The sequence below is a fragment of the Notechis scutatus genome, chromosome 1 (genome assembly GCF_049901735.1).
Source record: "Notechis scutatus isolate UNSWTSFEM ecotype Mainland chromosome 1, rNotScu1.2, whole genome shotgun sequence".
Lineage (NCBI taxonomy): Eukaryota > Metazoa > Chordata > Lepidosauria > Squamata > Elapidae > Notechis > Notechis scutatus.
In genome coordinates this window covers 76,639,297-76,664,947 of record NC_142009.1, presented here as the reverse complement: position 1 = coordinate 76,664,947, position 25,651 = coordinate 76,639,297, and the positions used below count along the sequence as shown (strand labels likewise).

At 38.8% G+C, this 25,651-nt stretch overlaps 1 protein-coding gene across 2 annotated transcripts in view; it reads right to left on the bottom strand.

The window, feature by feature from the left end:
• The window catches only part of THBS2 (thrombospondin 2), a 56,756-nt gene extending 31,589 nt beyond the window's left edge, over positions 1–25,167 (bottom strand). The window contains exons 1-9 of one of the 2 annotated variants that reach the window (XM_026669506.2): positions 24,991–25,167; positions 22,614–22,688; positions 18,980–19,536; positions 15,055–15,139; positions 10,725–10,921; positions 8,934–9,077; positions 4,892–4,988; positions 2,833–3,003; positions 1,585–1,761 (exon numbers count right to left, since the gene is read on the bottom strand). In XM_026669506.2, coding sequence (XP_026525291.1) covers positions 1,585–1,761; positions 2,833–3,003; positions 4,892–4,988; positions 8,934–9,077; positions 10,725–10,921; positions 15,055–15,139; positions 18,980–19,536; positions 22,614–22,686 — 1,501 coding nt within the window. In that variant the 5' untranslated portion in view covers positions 22,687–22,688; positions 24,991–25,167. The remainder of the gene's footprint in view (positions 1–1,584; positions 1,762–2,832; positions 3,004–4,891; positions 4,989–8,933; positions 9,078–10,724; positions 10,922–15,054; positions 15,140–18,979; positions 19,537–22,613; positions 22,689–24,990) is intronic. The other variant, XM_026669507.2, reaches the window with a different exon arrangement.
• Positions 25,168–25,651: the final 484 nt, after the last annotated feature.

Below are 25,651 nucleotides of genomic sequence, written 5' to 3'. Positions count from 1 at the left end.
CTCTAACGAAGTCACATAGTCATCATAGCTTTGATCTAATGAAGATAATATTATGTAGACTTGTTGCAGTTCATTAAATATAAGCTCTTTTTCTTGCAAATCTTGAAAAATGCTCTTCATACAGTTTAAATGAACTAACATATCTCCATTCCTCTGAAGATGCGTTCGAAAAAGCTTCCGTGTAAGATTTATATGTGCTCCTACACTGTCCCGAACATAAATCTTCCTGAGGTTCTCCCAGCAGTTTGCAGCATTTTCTTCTCCACGAATATGGACAAGCTGCTGATCACAGAGAGTCAGTCCTATGATGCATAAAGCCTGCTCATTCTTCAGTTTAAAGTCTTGTAACTTTTCTTTATCATCATCATTAGCAGGATCCCAGCTACTCACATCTGGTGGGTTTGCTATAATGTCCCACAAACCTTCTCTGCGTAGAAGTAAACTACATTTCATTGACCATGAAACATAGTTTGTTCCATCCAGCCTGGATATCATGGACAGTTGTGACAAATTTACTTGTGCCATTACTCTTCAGATATTTTGACTATTTTAAACTAATTAAAACAGTTTGTTTTTACAGTAATGTGCAACTCACACCAACTCTCTCTGCTATATCCTGGTTAGTTAGACTATGCTGCTGGGCCCATAACCAATGTTAGGGTTTGGGGATTAACCCCTAGAAGAGTATTGCAGCAGTAGTCAAGCCAGGAAGGGCCCAGAGTATACACACACTGAACACAAACACTGTTTTTAGTTTAAATAGTTTTTAATCCAGTTAGAGTTTAAGCATTGTCATTCAGTCCATTAAGTCATTCACAGTATTTCCATCCAGTAAGACTCACTATTACAGTCCAAGTTAAGAGTCCTTGCAATATCTTTATCAGCCGATAAAGATATCTTTTCCTCCTCCGGTTTCACTTTCCAGAGAAACAAACGCTGGATATTCAGTAAACAGTAGCAAACAAGAACAGTTCAGTCACAGGCACTCACAGTCAGTAATCACAGTTAGTCGCAGTAGCACACAGTTACAGACAGACAGTAAGCTTTCCAGCTTCTAATGCTTCCTTATATTGTAACTTCTAACCGCACCCTTAATCGGCTAATTGCCTGCTGCATTGTGCTTAAAGTGATAAGCACTTAAACCATGATATCTAAGTTTTATATATTTATTCACCCAAACCATATTTGGTATCAATGTTATACCTAACACTCAGCATCTCACATAAGCCCCGTATCTCTCTGCTATTCATTATGCAACTCTTTCTTTTGCAAACTTTCCATGTGGACCTAAAAAAAGCAAGGCTGGTGCACAAGAATGAGTTTACTAGCTCTGATACCATGGGCTGCCTTTTAAAAAAAAAGACTATTTCATCTGTGGAAGCCTTCTATGCATTTGGAGACTTTGGTAAATCCACACTCTAAATCACACGAAGAGCTTCTATCATAGAAGATGCTTTCTACTATAGAACATGTAGACTTTGAACTCTTTCATAATACCCATGGAAGGCTTTGCTGCAGTCCATGCTTTTCATGCATATGCATATGGCTCTATTACAAGATAGAGATTCCAGTCAACAAGCTCACTTGGACAGGGGTCCCTTTCGCATTCTTCAGTTTCACGTCCACCTCCTTTGCAGCTTTTCCCACCCATCTGTGGCATTGGGGAATTGCAGAGTCGTATGCGAGTGATGTTGCCTACTCCACAAGTTACGGAACAGGAAGACCAAGGTGACCAGTGACTCCAACCGCCATCTTGACGTACTGATCAAGAGAAAGAAAAAACAATAATGAGCTTGCATCTTCAGCCTCAAGGAATCTAAAGGAAATTCCAGTTTATCTCTAGGTATGCATCAATTTCACTTGGCTTATAATACAAGGTATAATTATAATTATATCTCCAACTGTTCCAGCTACTTCTTAGTCAGACTTATCAACAAATTGCACACATGGCTCTATTAACACCCATCTGGGTCAGACAGAGTAATATCTTCACCAATCAATTGCCATTTGAGCAATTCCGCCTTGGCAAAAAATAAAGGTAAAGGTTCCCCCTGTCCAGTTATGTCCAACCCTAGGTGGCAATACTCATTTCCATTTCTTAGCTGAGAGATCCAGCATGTGCCTCCAAGCTGGAACACTGTTACCTTCCCACTGAAGTGCTACCTATTTATCTTCTTGCATTTGTATGCTTCTGATTGCTAGGTGGTCAGGAGCTGGGGCAAGTAATGGAAGCTCACCTCATCTCAAACCTAAGCTTTCCAGCTGACAAGCACAGTGTCTTTAACAGCGGAGCTATTGTACCCTCTAAAAATATTGCAAAAAATAAGATAACTATGAAGGTATTTAGCAGGGATATGGTGGCTCAGTGGCTAAGATGCTGAGCTTGTCGATCAGAAAGGTCGGCAGTTTGGTGGTTTGAATCCCTAACACCACATAATGGAGTAAGCTCCCTTTACTTGTCCCAGCTTCTGCCAACCTAGCAGTCGGAAAGCATGTAAAAATGCAAGTAGAAAAATAGGGTCCACTTTGGTGGGAAGGTAACAGCATTCCGTGCGCCTTTGCGTGTTTAGTCATGCTGGCCACATGACCACGGAGACGTCTTCAGACAGCGCTGGCTCTATGGCTTTCTAACAGAAATGAGCACCGCCCCCTAGAGCCAGAAATGAGTAGCACGTATGTGCAAGGGGAACCTTTATCTTTTTATGAAGGTATTTAGGACTTAAAAGGTGATTAATTTCATGGTACCTCATCTTTATCCTTCTTTTAAGATTAATCCTAGATTTACTTCCCTTTTATTGGATGAAAAGTAGAATAATGTGTCATAACACTCACTGCGATTGTCACATTTGCCAAGAGAGCAGGTCCTGGTCTGAATGGATGAGCCTCGGCAAGTGTTGCTGGTAATATCACATGACCTTCCCCTCTGCTGAGTTCCAGGTCCACATGTGACTGAGCATTCTGTCCACTCTGACCAGGGAGACCAGCCTTCCTCCTTATCGTCAGCTGCAAATCAGGAGACACAAATACTCTGAGACGGTCCTGTTATTTACAAATATTAGCCTGCCATAATTTACAGATAGGTTAAGAATCAGAAGGACGGAAAATCCAAACAATCAGAAGGACAGGAGATGCAAACAAAGCTCTGTAAAGTGCTAACTTTCCAAAATGGTATGCAGCCCAAAGCCCAATGAAACATGCTTATTATTGTACAAGTTGTGTAATTTACTTTATCTCATCTCTATTTAGTGCTAGGTTCATAGAGATTGCTGTTATTTTTTAAAGTGGCCTTTGAAAACATCACAGTTTCCAAAACATCCCTTTGTTTTGGTTTTGTAATTAGAGTATGAATCTCACACGGAGAAATTTTCAAATAAACAACACCCTTAAAAACTGAAGTTAGAAAATCCCAGTATGAAGTTTCTGTTTCAAGCGCTGTACCATTTCAAATTGCAGGGTTTAATTGAACCAAGAGCAGGAAAATACTAATGATGCCAACATGACAAAATACATGTTGCAGCGTCATGCCACAATGTCTACCTTTTTGCATGCGTGCCATAGCGCTACACACAAAGTAAACAAGGGACAAAGTTTGCACTGATATATCATTCCCCCTGGAAGCGAGCAGCCTTGTTGCACTTCCTTTTGATGCTATACAATATTCCTGCTTCTTCAGAGCCTTTCCACAGTGAAAGGAAAATATATTTGTGGTATGAAGAGCTCAGAGAGGAGAAAGTAGTGACAACTCATGTGTTGCTGACAAAATATAGAGTACTGATTCAGCATAGTTAACAATCCCTTTTAGGCTGTAAAATCGGCAGAAAAGTAACACTTCTCTCCTGCAACTTTGACGACTGGCTTTTGAATTTTGCAGTACTGATTGATTTGTTTATAACCAGGATCCAACACAAGTGAACCAGGGTAAATAGTCAACACTTTTGAGGACAAGGAAAATTGGCAAATCAATTGCCTATTATACAAGCTTTTCCACCCTTCAGCTTTCTTTGAATTTGCTATGGAACAACAAAGATAACTTTAGAACTTAAGCAGAGCAATCCTGGCCCAAATCAAAGGCCTGCAGAGTCTGATATTTCTTATGGTCTTAAAATCAAATTTAAGACTATACCAAAGGTTTGTAGAATTTATCCAACATTCGCAACACACTCGATGCTCAATTGTGTCCCTGTATCCTTGAAGAACCGGCAGAACTCTAATTGGCTAACTTCACTCAGATGAAATCAAGGAAGATTGAGCAAAGCACATTACCTGTTTAGCTGAATGACTTTATTATACTTTATTAGAAAAAAGTATTTGAATAAAGCACAGGTTTAATCATTTCTAATCTTAAATTATATATGATTTTTACACACTGATTCATAATTTAATGAGATCAAAAATACTTTTATTGCATTCTGTTAAATGAGGTTTGCTTATCCACCAAACTGACACTCATAATTGCAGATATACCATTAAATACTACCCAGTAAACAATATAATCCATGCCTTGTATGGTGCAGCAAGATCAGCACAAACAGTCAGTGCACCTACAGAGTTAGGAAGTTTTTCTTTCTACTTGCTGTCAATCTCTTTGGAGGAAGAGACATGGGAACCAGCTGTAAACTGATTTCCAAGATCTCAGAAATGTGAGGCTACTATGATTTCTTGGGGTGCAGTACACCCCAAGAATATCAGCAAGAATGTTGGCAAGGATCCTTGTTCTTCATTGGGGAATTGTCATTTTATTTCAATCTGCACTCTTTTCCCTGTGCAACCACATTTTTTTCTTTGGTTACTGAATTGGTGTTTTTGGCTTATCTTAAATACAGTGATTATTGGCTTATCTGAAATACAGTGACGCCGCACCATACAAATTGGGGAAATGTTGCATACTTACTGTGGGAGCAGATAGGACAGCACTCGCCATCTATAAAAGTTGGACGGGCACAATGCACAGGCGGGCATGTGATTTTATTGCACACCGTTTTAGAGTTCTACATGCAAAAAAAAGCAGGGTCAGATTATAATACAGAAATAAAGTCAACTAAAGACATCTCTTTAAAAAAGTAGAAACATGCAAATTATTGGAACTGAATTGGGTAAGCTGATTTTCTTTTTGATAAAAAAGGTATACCAAAAGATATAAAGTAGAATTTGCTATTTTCATGCAGTAGCATACATATCTCCAGTGAGATATCACTGAGAACTCATGGGTGAATAAGCTTGATCAAAAGGAGTTATGGATAATATCTCCATCCTGGTCCTTCTGTTATATTCATTTTTTCACTCACAATCTTGGTTGCTTAGTCTATATCCAGAACATCCCTAGGATGTGAAGGTAGGGGTTAATAAAAAAGCCAAGTTGGCATGATAAAGCCATCATGATGCAAACCTTCTGTTCATGTATGATTAAGATAGATAGATAGATAGATAGATAGATAGATAGATAGATAGATAGATAGATATAGATATAGATATAGAGATAGAGATAGAGATAGAGATAGAGATAGAGATAGAGATAGAGATAGAGATATAGACATAGACATAGACATAGACATAGACATAGACATAGACATAGACATAGATATATATTTGTTTTCTTAAGTTTTCGCGGGTACTTACATGTATGGTATTCAGCCAAACCCAAACTATGGTTAAGATACATCGATGACACATTTGTGATTTGGCCCCATGGAAAAGAAAACCTAAACAATTTCCTAACACACCTAAACAGCACACAAAATCAAATTCACCATGGAAACAGAAACAAACAAACAAGTACCATTTCTAGATGTACTAATCTACAAAAAAAAAAAAAAAAAACAGATGGCACACTAGGACACATCATATACCAGAAGAAAACACACACCAACCGCTACCTCAACGCCCAATCCCACCACCGTGGCCAAAACACTAATCGCCAGAATCAAACGCCTGGCAGACAAGACACACATAAAGACTGAACTATGCACCCTGACTAAAGTACTGACAGCTAACGGCTTCCACAAAAGCAAAATCACCGGCTCAATCCACAAAAACACACTGAGACATAATGGAGACCTAGAAGATGAACAGACCTATGGAACAGCTGTCCTGCCCTACATAAGAGGTACTACAGAGAAAATCAGTAAGATACTACACAGGCATCACATCAAGACTTCAAAACAGACAGAAAAATAGCAGCCATCCTAAGAAACCCCAAAGATAAAATTGACCTGGAAAACCAAGGCATATATGAAGTCCCCTGCGCATCATGCCCTGCCACATACATTGGACAGACCAATAGAAGAATTAGTACCCGCTTGGATGAGCACAAAAATGCAGTAAAAAAGCTGGAACACACTTCCTCACTAGTCCAACACATGAAAGCCACAGGTCATATCATCAACTTCAATGGTACCAAAACCCTAGCCACTATAGAAGACCCCAGCTACAGAGTTATCAGAGAAGCCATAAAGATTGAAAAAAGACCTGAAAGCATGAATAGAAGAGATGATTCCACCAGACTGTCAATTATTTGGAAGCCTGCACTCACAAACAAAAAAATCTCCACGCCACAAGCCAGGCAAACACCTGGGCACAAACAGACCCCCCCCCTGATATCTCCAGCTCAAACACACCCCAACCAGGCACCCAGATGAAACCCAGCTTCCTAATAAATGATAGCCATCCATAAAAGCCTCCAATACAGGAAACACAATGTTGCCAGCCAATCAAGACAAAAAAAGCCACAAAACAGACAGAAGATACTAGAAACACCAAACAAGCAGAACACAGCAAACTCCAAGACCAATAAACAAAGACCAAGACTCCCAACCAATCAGGATAAAAAAAACAACCATTCTGGCACAGCAGTAGGCAAGCCCCAAATTTAAAACAGAAACGGCTGTGAAAGTCTGACTCACAGACAAACACAATACAGAAGCCTGATGATGGCAGATGAGATTCTGCCGAAACGTTGCTACAACTTTAAAAGCACAACTATAATGACGTGGGGAAAATACCCGAACAAAGCTGAATACTATATATATATATAACTGTATATTATATTATATATATATATATATATATATATATATATATATATATATATATATATATATACACACACACACACACACACACACACACACACACACACACACACACATATTACATATATTTACATATACATATATACATACATACATACATACACACACACACACACATACACACACACACACACACACACACACACACACACACACATATATATATTATGTATGTATAAAAGAGGTAGGGCTTCAATTGCATCTACCATCTTGCTTTTTTGAAATCTCCTCACTCATGTTAGATGAGTTGGATGAGGAACAGAGAAAGAGATTCAGGATAGTCATGCCCTAGAAACTATGCATATAGTAGGTTATAAGGTTATAGCTTTAATTTGGCAAGATTCTGTCCATTAGGTGTAAGCAAATAAAGGGTGGAACTTGATTGGATCTCACTGTCTCATCTCTGGGCTTGGGTCTAACGTATACATGCTCTTCTTATCAGTTCCCAAAGTACCATTTTCCATAGTGGATGTTCTATAAGTGAAGACCCTGTTGCACATTAGGCCACTGAAGATGGCAAACAAAATTTCACAGCCTGCCCACTATAAGAAGTCTAAGAAGACAAAATGTTTCCTTTCGTCCTCACTTTGGAGCTTCTGAGCAATGGGATCTACTTCTATGTTTACTACCGTAGTACGGAGGCATGATAAAACTAAAATCTGAAGTGTTTCATCAATAATAGTAATTGCCCCAAGTATAAAGAAGCATTTGTTGATACCAGATTCCATCACTTCTATAGCATGAGGGTGTTGTGGAAAGAAGGAGGAGCTGGGTTACTAAAAGGTGAAGAGTATAAGGAGAGTTAGGAGATGGTCTTCACTGTGAAGGTTTTCATCCTAATATAAAGGAGGATATAAAGGAAAACAGTCTAGCAAGAAATAACCCTATTTGGCTAATCTTACCATAGTAACATTAAGATGCTCTGTAATTCCAGTGGCCTAAGACTGGGATCTATTACAATTATTCTTCAAAGAATTTCACATGGCCTGGATTATGAACTCACCACCATTTTATAACTAAACATTTTACTCCCTGTGATAAATTCCCATTTGTTTGTTTACTGAATTCAATTTATATGACAGCTCATCTCACCATAGTGCCTCTGGGTGGCTAACAAGTTAAAAGCACAACCACAATGAAAATAAAATACACAACCAGCAGCCACAGTTTAAAAAAGACAATAAAACTATGATTTGAATAACCATCTCATGAGTAATGGCAACCCAACTTCTAAGCCCAGCTATTGTTGGGGCCAACCTGAGTAACAGGTGGATGATGTTCCATATAGCAGATGCAATAACAGGAAAGGCTCTCTACGGGCCTCATAACATGCCTCTTCTGCTTGATCTAATAAGATGGGCAGGTATAATTGGGACAGGTTGTCCCATAAATAAGTTCCTGTTCATGGTACCTTAGTGTTTGATTAAGGTTTAAAACAACAATCTATCATTCCATCAGCTAAATATCAAATTTGAAATTGGCTACATTATATGCAATGGAATTTAGAGCATGGTTAGCATACTTAGAATTACAGACTATCTTTACCCTATTAACAATTGTTGCTCAAGATCCTACATTGGCACGCTATAATAGTTTGTCATGTTATTTTTTAAAAAAAATACATCAATTGAATTCCTTATCATTCCTTTTACATTCCTTTGCCTGTGTGTGGAAATAACAGTTTAGATCAAAATCCAATTATATAAGCAACAGAAATGGAAGTTTATTAAGACTGTCTTTTGATGGTTTTTAATTCATCCTGAACATCAAGGCAGACTTTAAAATCATATCATGACTGAGATAAGGAAACAGTGTATAGTATGAAAAGAGTCTTAAAAGGCTTACCTGACAGCTACATTTTGTACAGCTGTCCACAACCCAATGTGAGCTATTTGCAAATTCACGGCCATCTTGCCAGCAAGCAGTCTGGTTCTTCAGTGTTTTATTGGGACCAAGCAATTCTGATACAATTTTGTTATTCTCCTCTGACTGTACAATAAAAGGACAAACCATTATAAGTGAATACACCATAAACAAACAAATGTGAAACTTCTGCAGTTAGTTTAAAAATGCAGAATACTTAGAAAGGACATTATTTGTACCCAAAAGGAAGCAAATAATTCAATTGCCATATTTTTGGGTACAAATATGAATTAATATTAAAATTCATGTCTGCCAAGCTTATGCAGATAGCAATACGTTCTTGTGGAAAAACTATTCCTCCAGTAGAATTTTATTCAATATTGGATTGCACTCATCTAATACACATTAGACCACTTCAGATCTATTTCAAGTGTGTGGTGAGAGTTAGTGTGGTGTGGCCCTTCAGGTCCTGGAAGAGGACTGGGGAGGTCCAACTGGAAGTCCACTTTCAGCCACAGAAACTAAGTGGATGACCTGAGTCATTTTCATCTACTTCAAAGAGTTGCTATTAGAGCAACAAGGCAGAGCAAGACAGTTTCTGATATGAGAGGAAAAGAAGAAATAAGTCAACAAGCAAGCAAATAAAAATGTGCGGTTTTAATTAATAGCTCAGAGTTGGCTATAATCTTAACTAAAAAGATGGAACCATTTTGAAACATTTGACAGCTGAAATACTTTCCTATCAACTGTTTCCAAAGTATATGCCAAATGAATAGAGAAATAGGCCAGCAGAAGAGCTCAAAAAAAGAACAGATAAGAATCAAGGCAAACAGGAACTAAACTGCGTCTCACCAAATTCCAACAGGACCAAGCAAAAACAAGAAAAAATAATAATAATTCTAAGTCATTTCAATATGCCAAATCCAATGAAAACCGTTCTTCCAATCATCTTTCGTTTGTAATTCCATTACAGACACATACAAACCCACATCCAATTCAGCCACCCTCATGTTGGCTTGAGAGCCAATTTGGTATAGTGGTTAAGGCATCAGGCTAGAAAACTGGGGAAGCCTGTGAGTTCTAGTCCTGCCTTGGGCACGAAATCAGCTAGGTGACCTTGGGTCAATCACTTTCTCTCAGCCTTAAGAATTAAGCAATGGCAAACCACTTCTGAAAAATCTTGCCAAGGAAACTGCAGAGACTAGGCAAGACAGCTTCCTAGACTTTGACATGACTGATTGAATGAAAGACAGGAAAGAAAAAAGGTCTGGGTATTTTGGCTATTTAATTTACATGTTGCTAAACTCATAGAAAATTGTGGAGTAAGTTATTATGTTGATTTCAGTGAATTGAATTCAAGTCTGACCAAGTCTGGAACCAGTCTACAGTGAAAAGCATGACGCATTCATTAGACAATATGTTACATAGTCTACAGCTTAGAATCAGCAAAGAGGGACTTTTTAGGTATTATGTATTCTGGTTTAAGGATAGGAAAGGACCTGTGCTTTGGAATTCTAATCATGAATGCTAGTTGAATATCAAGCACAAACCTCGGGATATTCTCAGTGATCTTTATCAGTGTTTTAAATAAATAAGTGCATTTGTATGATACAGACAGACAGGAACCTCATACTTATTGAAAGTTTTTAGTCATGTGAACCCAGAAGGTAGACTAGAATTTCCACCACCCATTTCTGGAACTGTAATCCAACTATATCCTGGAAACCCAAGGCTTGGAAACCACGCAGAACAGGAATGACTGGAGTTACCTACCACACTTTTCAATTTATCAGACAAGCTGTTGATAACAACTCGTAGTCCATGGAGTTCAGCAAACATAGACCCAAGCTCTTCACAAGACCGATCACAGAATTCTGCTTTCTTCTCTGTGTTTTCTCCAACATACTCTGTCATGATTGAAGGACCGAGATGCAAGATCTCTGTGTTCTCATTAATAGTGTTCACTTCAGCTGCAAAGAAAGAAAACAACATGAGAATGCATATACCCCAAACCGTTTCCCACTGATTATAACCTTTGATTAAAATTATACATTAATGCATTAGAATGATTTCAAAAGGATGTCTTCTGGAACAGGTTCAATTCAAATTATGTCAAAGGGAGAAAAGAGGTTGGATACCAGCTCTTTTTAATTATTGCTTTCCACAGTTTAGATCCCAAATTTCAGAAGTATCCTCTCCTATCTCAGAAGGTAATGGAAAAGTTCTTTAGAAATACCACAGATAGCTGTTAAATTTGTGTAATTCAGTTACAGTCATAACATGCATCATACACAACATTGCCCTTCTGAAATAACTCCTGAAGTCTTTTCAATATTTTGGTTCCTGGCAGAATTTTATTTTAAAAATGGAGCAAAGAAGTAATGTAGTTAAAATAAATGTTTGAGTCTTAATCATTTTCCTTCAGAAATGACTGCACAGGAGGAATGCTAAAGCACAGACATTAAAGATACCATAATCATCCTTTGTAAGGACTTTTAAAAGACCAAACAACTTGCTTGAACAAACTTTGATTTTTGATAATTATTGGAGACATTTCTTAGCATCACTGAACAAAGGTGAGTAGCAGGCATGTGGCTTTAGGAAAATAATTCTGCATTGTCCAATTGTACCCTCTTTTGTGATGAAAGGATGGGAGCTGGGTGTCCACAAGGTGTGGCCAAAGCCATCATCTTGTCTTTGATTATACCCTGCAGACACTCTTGGAAGAGAGATCAAGAAATTATGATACCACCAATGAGATTAATGTGGTATGGAAAGTTGGCCCCAATTTTGAAGTTGGCATAATTACCATGGTAGTGCAATCATTTGGATTGGATTCCAAAATCTTTTGATGTTCCAGCCAGGAACATCAAATACAGTTGTGGGCTATGGAGAAGAGCAAACTCACCACTGATCTCTCATTGATCAGGCTGAGAGAATGGAAGGTAAATGGGATGGAAAATGGGGCTGCCATTCTCTTCCTGCAGTTTACTAGGCTCTTTGAAAATCAAATGGATGGGGAGACAGGATGAAGAGTCTTCTGAAACATATTTCAAGGGCTTGAAAGAGTACCCTCCACCACGAGAAGAGAAATCTGTTCCCACATTTTGCCCTGATTGATCCTTGCCATCTTTGGCTCTTTCGAGGCACAAAAAATAAGATTAAGGGTGGGGACTGTTAAGTGTACTGAAAACCTCCCTAACAAAAGCACAGAGTAATCTTGACAGAACAGGTCTAGGATTGCATTGTGTGGATTTTCTGCTCTTCTTTTATCCTATAAACCCTATTTTCCACTCCACAAAATTGAAGAAATGAAGATTCCCTAAGTGTTACTATTTCAATGTATATTTCACTCCCTTTGGATAGACAACAGTCTTTCTAAACTGAGTTGGCAGAAAACTGCACATTTCTGTCAGAGCATGCCTAATGCTGGTACAATGCTTCTTGGCAGCACTTTTGCTAAAAGAACAAATGCAGGTTTTTTTAAAAAAATAAATAAATAAATTCAGAGACACAAGTCCTAAATTCCAGATTCTTGGCATAAGTTTGAAAGTTACAAGGGAAGAGACTTGTTCTCAATATGACTACGAGTCAAGAATTTTAGACTTGAGAACAAACAGCCTTTGTGATCACAGAGCCAATCTCCTGCTCCATGCAAGATTGTTGCAACCACAGTATCTTTGGTATGGCCCATACCAGGTTCTTAGCATAAAAACATAAGCAGTCACCTGGCCCATTTTATCCAGCTATCTGTTCTCACAATGGTCAACCAAAACAGCATAAGGAAGCCCACTAGTCTTCTCAGCAGAGGGCCTTCAGAGGTAACCACCTTGCCATCAAGGCTAATAGACATTGATCCCCATGTCTTTCTTGAATTGATCAAATCTAATAAAGAACAATCCACTGCACAATCCATCCTTCAGCTGATCCTCTTTCCACAGAATTATTCTTCGAACATTTAGTTGATAACTGTTTCCTTGCCATTGCATCTCCTTCCCAAAAAAATATTTCTGTACTCTACACAATCACTTCCCTTGAAACAAATTTGGAAGCCCATTGTTTGTGTTGTTGTTTGTATATGTCTAATTTTTTGAATGGTCTGAAAAATTTAACACATGTACATTCCATTCCATTTTAGCATTACCTATCTTAATAAAGAGAAGTTAAAACAGCATTCCTAGAACTCTTGTTTCAGAATATTTTAATTAATTATTTTTATTTCATAAACTTTTAAGCCATGTTCCATGTCTAGACATCTAATGGTATCTTTCTTAAGCAAAGGGCAAATTATAAGAACTAAGGCAATAACAAAGGTTATTGCTATTGCCCTCTAGAAGTTGCTGTTTAAAATGATCAGAAATCCCCTGGTATTTCTTCAATTGCATTACTTCTAGATTGTAATTGTAGAGAAAAGGCAACAGACTGACACGACCATGTTATGCTTAGTTATAGTAGTGAAAATCAGAAAATCAGAATGTAAATATAATAATAGCACAGTGCCAGTGTGGCTAAATAGGAGGAAAATGGATATTTGATCTGTGAATAATCCGAAATACAACTTTCATCAAAGAAAAACTGTTTGGCAGAGGAAACGCTTACTGCTAATGATACTAATCAATTTAATTGTGGTGTCAACAGCTAACTAAATGCTCTTCCAAAGTCTATTATGAATTCTTCCCAGCACTGAGAAATTTGAATTACTTGGCTATTTTAAGACTTCAGACTAGAAACCCTAAAAATGCAACATTGCATAATGGAAAATTGATCAGGAAGTGGTACAGTATATGCTTAAGTCTCAACTTGATGGAATAAAATGACATCTTCCTACCATGTTGACAGAAAAGTATAATAGGCTGTCCACATCCAACATAATTAATGTGAGATTATGACATCAACCTCAATGGGTTTTGACCAAGCATATTAAGATTGCAATCATCATAATGGATCCAAAGGCAGCCCAAACAGTAACAAAACAAAACAAAATCCTGTGGGCAATTGACATCCAGGAAAAAGCAATATCAGAATCTCCTTCTGATCATTTGCATAAGATAATTCTAAAGGGTCCATTTAATAAGATTTTTATATGTACTTAGATAAGGCTATTTCATATTTCTTTGTCTTTGGCTCTTAATGCAAAAATACAGTATATTCCAAGTAAATGATATCTTCGTGAGATGTCATCTCTATTCAATTTTGTTTTAATGGTATTTAATACAAAATCTAAACTTTTAAAGATATCAGATGGACCCTAGATCACATGCCAACTTATTACATATTGGGTGTATGTACACTGATTTTAAGGTACATTTTAATATTCAGTCAGTTGCCAGTTCTATTTTACATGGGATAATTGCTTATGACTTTTCAGGGTTTTTTTCACCCCTGATTTCTTGACACACTAGCTTTGGTGGATAGGAATTGGAATCCAACAACATTGAGAATATTTAGAAAGGGAAAGTTTATCAATCCTACTTACTTCTTTTGAAAACTAGAATTTGGGAGATAGGATTGACTAAAATCAATCAATCAATGAAGTACTGAGTTGGAAAACAAGGTTTCTAAAACCTGCAGCTCATTCTTCCTGAGATATGTGGTATTATATTTAGGAGGTATAAATTTTTTTAAAAAATTGACTCGCCACTTTACTACTTACATAATTATAACACAAAAGATAAAAAGAAAAATAAATTTTCTTTATAGGTGTGAAATCCGACTGGGAGACTTTGGACCTGTCAAACTCAGCCAAGTTGTTGTTGTGGGGAAAATGGAAGGAGGAAGGTGTAATAGGTATGTTCACCATCTTAAGTTAATTATAAAAATAATAAAGGTAAGATAATAAATAAATAAATAAACAAACAAATAAATAAATAAATAAATAAATGCAAAAGCCCATGGTTGGTAGGAGTTGTAGTGAGAAGTATAGCAAACAGAACAGCTCATGCTTAATTTTATTATCAACTATACTAAACTTTTCATTTTATTCATACACACTTCCATCCCCCGCCCCCTTTTACCTCTTATTATACTGTTTTTTGGATTCAGCCTAATAGAGAAGAAAAAGGTGCATAAATCCTGAATTAATAATACCACATCTTCTTCTTACCTGATTGACTTCTCTGGCATCCTTTATTGCGCAAAACATCCTCTACTGTAGTTCCAAAAACCAGATAAAGATTTTGTAAGAGACCCTGGAAACAGACAGAAATATTTTTCATTATTATCATATATTTTAGGGATATTTTGTTGTTGCCTGTTTTTTTTTAACTGAATTTAACAATGAATAGATGAACAAATGCAACCTTTATTATGGTAAAAATGTTTCTCAAATACATTGCTTCATGAGTAAAGAGGTGCTTCTTTGACACAGAGTTAATATTCCCCCAGCTGTCTTTATAACACATTTTCAAAAATTCTAATATTCGTGATGATACATAAACACAGTAATAAAGGAGAAATAAACAATTAGAATTAGAATATTTAAAGACTTTCTTAATGTGGACTTTATCAGACGATCTTGGTCAAATGATTATTTCTCGGTGTAATCTAGATCACTGGATCACAAACAAATCATGATAAGATGATGGAATTCCATGGGGGAAAGGTGATAAAAAGTACTCTGTGCTATGGAACAGGGGTATCAAATTTGATTTCACTGAGGGCCACATCAGGGTTGTGTTTGACTTTGGGGGACCAGGGTGGGTATGGCCAAGGTGCGTATGGACAGCTCAACATCAATCGTGTTGGGATGCCTGTGGCAGCCCAAGCACTCTGTCAGCAAAAACAGGCTACCAAACTCCATTTCTGGCTGTGACGGCCTCCTGCAACCTGTTGCCAAAGAAAACGGAGCTTGGGAGGGCCACACACAGCCCTCCCGAGCTCCCTTTTTGCTGGCAGAGGCACCACGGACTGGCCTCTCACTGTTTCCAGGATGACCCTGCAGGCCAGATCTAAGCATCCCACAGGTGGGATCCAGCCTGTGGGCCTTGAGTTTGACACCCCTGCTATAGAGTAATATGACAACATTCATAATATAGAAGTTGGTTCATATTGGCTTCTAACACCCATATCCTGGGATGATGCAGAATATTTTCTAATATCAATCTGATCACAGTCTTTACCAACCTCATGAAATCATAGTTTCCAGAATTCCTTGGGAAGAGGTTAGTAAGAAGTTATCTTTGATGGTTTTAGTCATGCTTTCTTCTAGATGGATTTGCAATCTAAGTTGTAAATTAATAATGTGTGTTTACCCAATTACATTCTATTCCTGGGGAATAGTTGAGATCTAAGTAGGTTAACTACTTTTCCATCTGTTTTTAGAGCTAAGAAAAGAGCAGAACAAAATAGACATGGAAGATTCACCTCCAATCTGCACCCTTCATTAGTGCAATAAGGTATCTACAGCCCAACAAGTGATCTGAGTAATAAAAGTTTAAATCCAAGGACATCTGGAAGGCTACAGATTCGTTACTCATATTCTAGAGAGTAGGAAAGCCATTTCTAATTTTCCTTTTTCCCCTTTCAGATGCAGACTGACGAAAAAAGATATACATGTCTCCTCCTCAGTGTGACTAACATGGAATGAATGTGTAATTCAACATCTTTCGAAAGTTTGGGTAGATCTAGTGTTGTGGTGGAAAAAAATACAGCTGTTAGCATCTGTATCCATCAATTGTTGCTAATCCGTCAATTAGCACACACCCCAGGAAGAGATGCTCTATAGGCCAATTCCCACAGTATAGAAATGCTATGAATTACTAAGATTACAGTCCTTTAGGTAAAAATTTTTGTGTTCTATTCAACTCATTGGGACTTGCTTCTTAAAAAATGTGGCCCACTGGACTATTATTAGCTGCCCAGAGTCATGGGGGTGAGAAGGATGGCCTATAAATTTATTAAATAAATATTTATATTCCTCCCCCACAACTTTTAAAGTCCAACTGATTGTTTCTTATTTAAAATCAAACTAGTACGATCAATTATTTACAAATAAATGCTGGGCCAAAGAAATACTATGGATTGAAAGACAGAATAAGATTTCAATTTTTCATTGGATTGAAATCTGGAGCAGCTTTTGCCTCCACAAAAATGCCTACTAAGTTCTTTAACTGCTTCTTTTGGCACAGGCAACAAAACCAATTTTATCTTATTTATGGGTGTTGGTTTTTTTTACAATAGTGTCTTGACTGTGGATATGTGCTGTTAAATCCTTGTATGTATGACTTAATTTCTTTGTTTATATTGCCCCAAGTTCTTGATAAGCAAAGATAATAAGTCAGAAATAGATAAATTACAGATGGGTATACTGGACTCATGTTTTGCAAAAGAGAATCCCTAGTTGAGCAGCCCTTATTTTATTAAATTTATATGCCACCCATTGCCCCTTAAGACAACTCTGTCTTAAGTGCTTCTCTAAGATGATACCATAATTCAAAGAAACAAAGGAATCCTTGCAAGCTATTGTTTCAATAGCTCCTACTTAGCTCCAAATTCTAAAGTTGCCTTTCCCCCCTTCCTGGTGTCATGCAACATGTGATCAGCAATCCTCAACAGTTTTTAAAAAGCTATTTTATGTTCACTAAAGACATTCTACACAAGCTAATGGATTTTCAGAAATTCATCTGGTTGACATTTTAGTTAATTGCATGAGGAGTATTTCAAAATATTGTGCAGTTAAAAGTATAAGTGTGTAGGAAATGGAGCTCATTATTAAGTTCTCAGTGCTGGAGAAACTAATTTAGGTTTAATTAAAGAATTTAAGACCCTTGAGATGGTAATATATTAAGTCCCCTTAACATGAATCAGCATAAGAGGATAGAATGGAAGTCTAATTATATTTGGACAGCCATTACTTCTCCGATACCAGTACAGAGAAAGAAAAGCAACTCTAGAGCTTTCTGAATATGTAGTTCTTGTTTATCAACTGACTTGTTTAGCAACCCTTTGAACTTGCGATGGTTGAAAAAAATAGCTTTGCAAGAAATCCTCACATAGTTCATTGCAGCATCCCACAGCCACATGACTAATATTTGCAAGCTTCACAACCAGTTCCAACAAGTAGAATTAATAGAGAGCACAGAACTAAAATTGCAAGTTATAGTAGTGTAATGTCTTGTTTAATGACCACAGTGATTTATTTAAGTACGGAAATGTAAATGACATCATAAATCTGGCATAGTCATGTGATTTTTTTTTCAACTTAGCAACAATCCCAATTGCGGCTTGATGAGGACTACCTGGAAATGGTGAACTGACAGCTGATTCTGCTTCAAAAGATCAGACATGAAGGACTGGAAGAAGATATCATACAATCCAGGAAATTCTTGGTCAAACTGGCCACTCTTACCTTATTTCCTCGCTCATCTGATAAGCATTTAGAAATATTGGATATGTCATTTTCTATTTTATATGCTACTTCAGAAAGTGTAACACAGTTGGATTGTTTTCTCTGGTTATGCAAGCTGTGAATTCTGGAAGTTTAGTCCAGGACACTAGTATGGAGAAGGTTGAACTGAAGCAGTGAACAATGGAGATGATCCTTCCCCTCTAGTCTTTCCTCCCCAAAGCTCACTAGTAATCTTGAGACAGTCACGGTGACTTCTAGTTTGCATATAGATCAAGTGCTTTGCCCCTGGGAGGAGGAGAAAGAGGAGGAGGAGGAGAGGAAGGAAGGGGAGGAGATGATTGCAGTTTTCAGTGACCACTATGCCATGAACTGATCTAAATCAGGGCTGTCAAACTCCCGGCCCATGAGCTGGATGCGTTACGTGCTGGCCACGCCCTTGCCCGGTTTAGCAAAGGGGGAAAAAGTCCCAATACATCACCTGATGATGCCATGACAACATGAGTTTGACACCCCTGATCTAAATAATACAACTTCCAGCGTACTTACCATACTTTTCAGATTCCAAGTCAACATTTTATGCCATCGTCCCTGGGAGAAAGACTCCATGAGTGGTAGTTGACATAAATAACACTCAACTGTTAGTCCTTTACTTCATAGATCATCTGTCTTGTAGGATACCTACCCGAAAGTGGCTCTCTCGTGTAGCTCCCCTGACCACATACATGTTACTTTTCTCTGCTTTCAGGTATTCATAGAAAGGTTCTTCCAGGGTCAAACTGTCAACGAGGTCACAACCAACATAGATACTGTAGCTTTCTCCTGTAACTTGCACCGTGATATTCTTCCACTGCACATCCGCCAACTCCACGTCTTCCAACGAATGCCGTTTCCAGGCTCCATCAATCCAATAGGAAAGTTCAAGTGTATTTTCTTGACCATTGGAAACAATCTCAAACTGTCGCTGAAAGACGCCAGGACCTTCCAATGCAAGAATGGTCCCCTTGGAATTCCTATCCTGCCTCATGGTGACTGTGAGTATGAAGCCCTCGTTTTGCTGCATCAGTTTAATAATCTGTCTTAATTGCTCTGAATTAACCGGAGGGATGCGATCAAACCGGATGAAGCGATATGCTGGGACATTAGAAATGTTGCCCCGAAATAGTTTTGCTCCGATTGTCTTTCTGTTTATGTTGCTGATTTTCAGTAAGTCAAAAGAGGTCCCATCCTCTCTCTCACCATCTGCAAAGCCACCACCAAACAGTGACATGGTTACAACAGAGGAATGACCAATCACCTGTCCAATATATCTTTCACTCTGATACAGTTTTAGCATGACTAGTTATCATTACTCTTAAAAGTTATACAAGGTTGTCCTCAACTTACTACCACAATTAAACCCTACATTCCCATTACTGAGCAAGAGAGTTGTTAAGTGAGTTTTGCCCCATTTTTGCCACCGTTGTTAAGTGAATCACAGCAGTTGCTAAATTAGTAACACGGTTGTTAAGCAAATCTGGCTTCCCCGTTGACTGTGCTTGTCAGAAGGTCGCGAAAGGTGATCACATGACCCCTAGACACTGCAACCGTCATAAATATGAACCAATTGTCAAGCATCCAAATGTTGATCACTCAACTGTGGGGATGCTGCAGTGGTTATATATATGAAAAACAGTCATGAGTCACCTTTTTCACGGCTGTTGTAACTTTGAATGGTCATTAAAGGAATGGTTGTAAGTCAAGGATGACCTGGAGTGCAATTTGCAGCCATTTTCTCATTCATTCTCACACACAAAAAAAACTATAAGGTAGAACATATATATCTCAACATTATAGACTGGAAAATTTAGACTGAAGGTTTTATTTGTTTTAAACTTCATCTACCTAAACCAAATATGTTCATTAAAGCTTTCTGATACAATCCTACTTCTCTTATCAATGGCCCGCATGGGATAAATAATTAGGGAATTAATCAGTGGGTATCATTTAACTCAGTCTCATACTCATATATACTGCATCTCAAGCTCCAGACTTAAAACACATTAAACACACACTAAACTATAGTTTGTTTACTGAATAGTCCAGATGTAGATGGTAAACATATGGCATAAGATACTGTGTGAGTCTTCCCAGCATGTGAAAAAGTAACTTTGCATTGTTTCAGGTGGACTTTGCCTCCCAGGATATTTCCACAGACAACTCGTACTTCGTGATCTTCCCATGTGAATGGAGGGGCTTAAATATCTCACCCATGTCATGATATCATCATGATATCATTTTTACCATCTGCATGGTAACATCAAGACATGCCTGACATCCTTGCTTTGAATGTTTACCCACTTACTATGAATAATTGCTGCCGTTTGGCATGAAGTGGTTTTGTCTAGCTGCTACTGTCTCTTGCTAAACTATATGAAAAAGATGTGCTTATTGAAACTGAATAAAAATGCAAGCCAAATCTACTGGCTTGCCAGGAAAGATGCAACACTGCAGCATCTGTTGAAGCGAAGGACACCTCGGGAGCTTCTCAAAGAAGAGCAGCCCATAAGCAATGCCTAGTAACCCCAGTAGATTTAGAGCTGTTTTTTTAAACAATTGGCTGAGTCTTAATTCTCAGAGAGAATCAAATTATAAATACACGTACTAGCCAAATAATTCAAGGGAAAGAAGAAGAGGTGCGATCTTTTAATCACGAATTAATGTGATGTCTAAAGCCTCGTGCCCTGTTTGACCTAGGTTTGACCTAGGTTTGTTCCCTGTTTGACCTAGGTTTGTTCCCTGTTTTAAACATTGGGCCTTTGCCCAGTGCCAAATTGAAGTGCCCTCTATCAGTTTTTCAGCTGGCAGAAAAATGCATCAGCATGACAGCAATCAGTCTCTACTCTGCCTCTATGGACTCCTCGCAAGCCACTGCAGCAACCACATTTCCCTCCAAAGCAAGGGTCTTCAAATTTGGCAAGTTTAAGACTTGTGGACTTCAACTCCCAGAATTCCTGAGCTAACATGACTGGAGGATGAATTCTGGGAGTTGAAGTCCACAAGTCTTAAAGCTGTCAAGTTTGAAAACCCCTGCTCCAAAGTTAGGAAAAGAAACTTAGTAGATTTTACAGACTTTGAGGCTGGTCTTGGGAAGTGTGGGAAGAAGAGGGAAAACCCAACTCTGACACCAGTTTAGCTAAGGCAGCACGTGCCATACAAGTCTAATGAATTACAGGTAGTCCTTGACTTATAACCATTCGTTTAGTGGCCGTTTGAAGTTGCAATGGCCCTGAAAAAAGTGACACGATCATTTTTGGGACCTTTGCATCCCCCTGGTCATGTGATCAAATTTCAGGTGCTTGGCAACTGGCATGTATTTTTGACAGTTGCAGTGTCCTGGAGTCATGTGATCACCTTTTGCGACCTTCTGACAAGCAAATAGAATAGAACAGAATTCTTTATTGGCCAAGTGTGATTGGACACACAAGGAATTTGTCTTGGTGCATAGGCTCTCAAGTGTACATAAAATAAAAAATGCATACATTCATCAAGAATCATCAGGCACAACACTTAATAATAGCCATAGGGTACAATAAGCAAGTCAATGGAGAAGCCAGGTTCACTTAACAACTATGTTACTAACTGAACAGCTGTTGCAATTCACTTAATAACTGGGATGAGAGACGTCATAAATGGGGCAAAACCCACATAACAACTTAGCCATAGAAAGTTTGGGCTCAGCTGTGGTCATAAATCAAGGACTGGCGAATAGGCGGCAATAGAAATCTAATAAATAAAAATTATGGTTTGGTCACCCAGTCAGCCAGTTGTTCAGACTGGATTTGGCATTTTTGTCCATCTCTCAAATCTTTCCCAAGGACTTGGAATAATCAGATATCGTTTACTGTGATTATTATATATACACAAAAATGTGCTATTGTTTACAGTTATAATTACTCTTTATCAGCTGGTGATCAGATGAAGGCAATATCCTGTGGACGGGGCAGATTTTCCTTTGAATTACATCATGCCTGTGCTGTGGGGTTAGGGAAGAGTGGAGAAAGCTTCCTTATCTGCATGTCTCCATCTCTTTGACCCACCCACCCCTCCTCCTCTGCCTCCACAGCTTTTGAGACAGGCCTATTCCAACTTCATATTTTAGCCATGCAGTGGAAAGGCATACTTGAGTAAGAACTCTTAAGGGCAAGCCAAAGTCATGTGCACACAACCGCAGCCTCCGTTTCATCAGACATGGCTATAGTTACTCAAGTTTCTGTCCGCTTTAAATTGTTCAAACAATGCAGAACTTCAATACACAATAGGGAAATTTAAAGACCTACCTTGAGCCTGTGATGGAAGCCACAAAGCTAGATAGACCATTAGCCCCAGTAACCAACTCCTCTGGAACATCATGCCTAGGAACAAACCAAGATGCATCCATTTTTGAGGCTTCTTTAACCCACTTTAATTTTAAACACTTAACTCATCTCCCCGCCCCCTGCCCCCCCGCCAAAAAAAACCAGCTAAGAAAATTCCCCTGTGTGACAGAATATAACATTTCTCAATGGTTGTATATAGGGAATATATAATACTCTGCTGCTACATGGGATATGTTTACTTTGGCCATGCACGCACAATTAATCACTTGATCTGGGCTTGATTATGACATTAGTTAAAAGGCTCATTTGAAATGCAAGGAAAGTAGTCAGGGAAAAACCCTCCCTAATATATTCAAGGAAGCAGATATACGATACGGACAGAATTCCTTCAAAAGTTTTCTGTGAGACGTCTGGGTGCTGGATTGTCTATTAGCTATTGAATCTCTTAAAGCCATTATTGGTCAGCTGCAGAGTTACATTCTTAGAAGATAATGGTATTTCCAGCAGGGAGATAATATTATACTGTATATATATAATCATGTGCTAATGCTTCAGCAACAAATTCTCATTTCTCTCGCCTATACCAAACACTTATGCATACATACAGTATATATACACACACACACACACACACTGACCACCGGAGAAATAGCAGACAGCTTATTTCTCTCAGTATCTATTGTATCGGCATAAAACACTTCATTTTGATCTATTCTATGTTCCCAGCATTCTTCACTCATAAAAATATTTAGATTTTGTGATCTAACCATAAATATACATTTTCAACTGCAGTCCTATATGGAGTTCATGGAAGTCTCATTGAATAATTAATTGCTAACAGAATGTTTCACAACTAAACTGTTAACTCCAGCATTGAAATTTTAATATGATCTGCAGGGTTTTGTGGTTTTTTTTTAAAGTAGAACATAAATTTAATACTTCTGTTTAAGATTGTACTATATAGCTCACAACTGGGTGTTTATTCCACATCAAAGCAGGAAAATTCAGAGCCAGTTAAAAATAAATTCCCAAGTCAAAAATGTTGATAGGACAAACATGGAAAGCTACACAACGTCCGTTGACAAACAGAGAAAACGGCATATTAACATACATACACACATACACTACAAGTATAATCCCCGTACAAGATGAAGTTAAGCACTATTTCAGCCAATTGGGAGATTTAATATTGTTTTTACATCTATTCAAATATGCAATATAGATACAAGTTCCTGCAAAGGTTGCATTTTACACTGTACCCGGATTATACTTTGAGAGGAAGGCTTATGGACCATGGATTTGTCTTTAGGAAACCAGCAATAAAGAGAAAGGTTGTGCTGAAAGTCCATCTGAACGCTATCAACTTTGCTAATGTTTCAGCAGCAATTCCTGAAAAGTCCATCGGAAAACTATCAAGTCCCCCTCCCAAGATAGAAACGACCATAGAATAAATGGAAATTCTTATACCGAACTACCGCGGGGGATTATTTTTATATTTTTGTTTCAGAGGCTGTGACCCGAAGATGCTCTTGTGGCTTTGTGTTGGGTGGAGAACGCAGCTTTCTTCCCTTCATAAACACACTTCGGACTCGGGAGGGAGACACGTATAGCCTTGTCTACTTGCCTTGCGTACTTCTGCACACGCAGCACCAGATACCGGACAGTTCTGACCAAAGACTTAATGCGCCAGTTTGGGGTAGGAGACCTCCCCACAACTACCTCCTCCTGCATATAGCCCCCCATTTCCTCCCATCTAAAAGGACGTGTGGCAAGAAAAACGCCCCAGCGCTGGATTTGTGTGCGCGCGCGCGCGTGTGTGTTTTAATGACTTCTAAAGATAGATTTCCAAAAAAAAAGGATAGATTTTTTAAAAAATCTCAATTGAAAAGCTCGCTCGTTTTTACAAGAGGTGTTAGGGAAGGCATGCATTCTTACTACCAAGCTAAGTGTCTGCGCTAATAACATTAGAAAGTCGGCGTACTAGGGGTGAGAGGGGTGGGGAAAGGGATCTGGACACAGACGGAAACTTTAATTCTGGCCCAATATCCCTGGGACAGGTCCCAAAGAATTGCATCGGAATAGACAGGAACCGAAACAGTTGCTTGGTGAATTAGATGCACGAGAGATGCCTGTCGGAACCTAAGAACTTTTTGTCTTCCTCCAACACGCGCGTTACAACCTCCCGGAGTTTCGTTGAGGCAGACAGAGGAAGGAAGAGACTCTTAGCCAAAGCCACGTGTCGGTGTTTCCCGACGAGGAAACTTTCTGAAGTCTTTTTTTTTTTTCCTGCTCCCTCCTGTGCGCCTCTCCGAGAAGCAATTGGCTTCCAAAGTCCTACCTGCCCAGGAACGTTCCCACGAACCTGCGGGGGTGTAACTGCTGCCCAATCCAAGACCCAAGAGACCAACGTGTCCGGCCGTTGCACGGAAGCGCGAAGCCCGGCTCCCTCCAAGCACTGTCCTTCGGCCGGGTGCACTGGAACAAGCAGCCGCTGGGATGGATGCCTTTGAAGTGACTCCCCAGCCTTTTCGCTCGCCCGCTTTATATAGCCAGGCGCGGGCTGTCAATCAGCCAACAGAGGAAACGCGGCCGCGACCTAAACAATTCCAAGCAGACAATTTGTAGCCGTCTACCTGGAAGGCGATCCTCCTCCCCCCCACCCCAGTCCAGCCACACGCTCAACCGCAAGCACTCCTCCTCCCGGCCCCCTCCCCGCGCATTGGCAGCCTTTCCTTCGGGGGAGGGGTGGAGCCAGGCGGGAAAAGGAGAGACCCGTTCCCAGCTGTTGCTCCCCTCGCTTGCATTAAAAGTCCCTATCCCTTAATTCTGGGAAAGCTAGGGAGCTGGTCTGCTGTTGCCCTGGATCAGACCGAAGCTACCCGGATAATGGATGGAAAGGATTGGAATAATAGGGCATTCAATTCTGGTCTCTACAATCTATATCTATATCTATATCTATATCTATATCTATATCTATATCTATATCTATATCTATATCT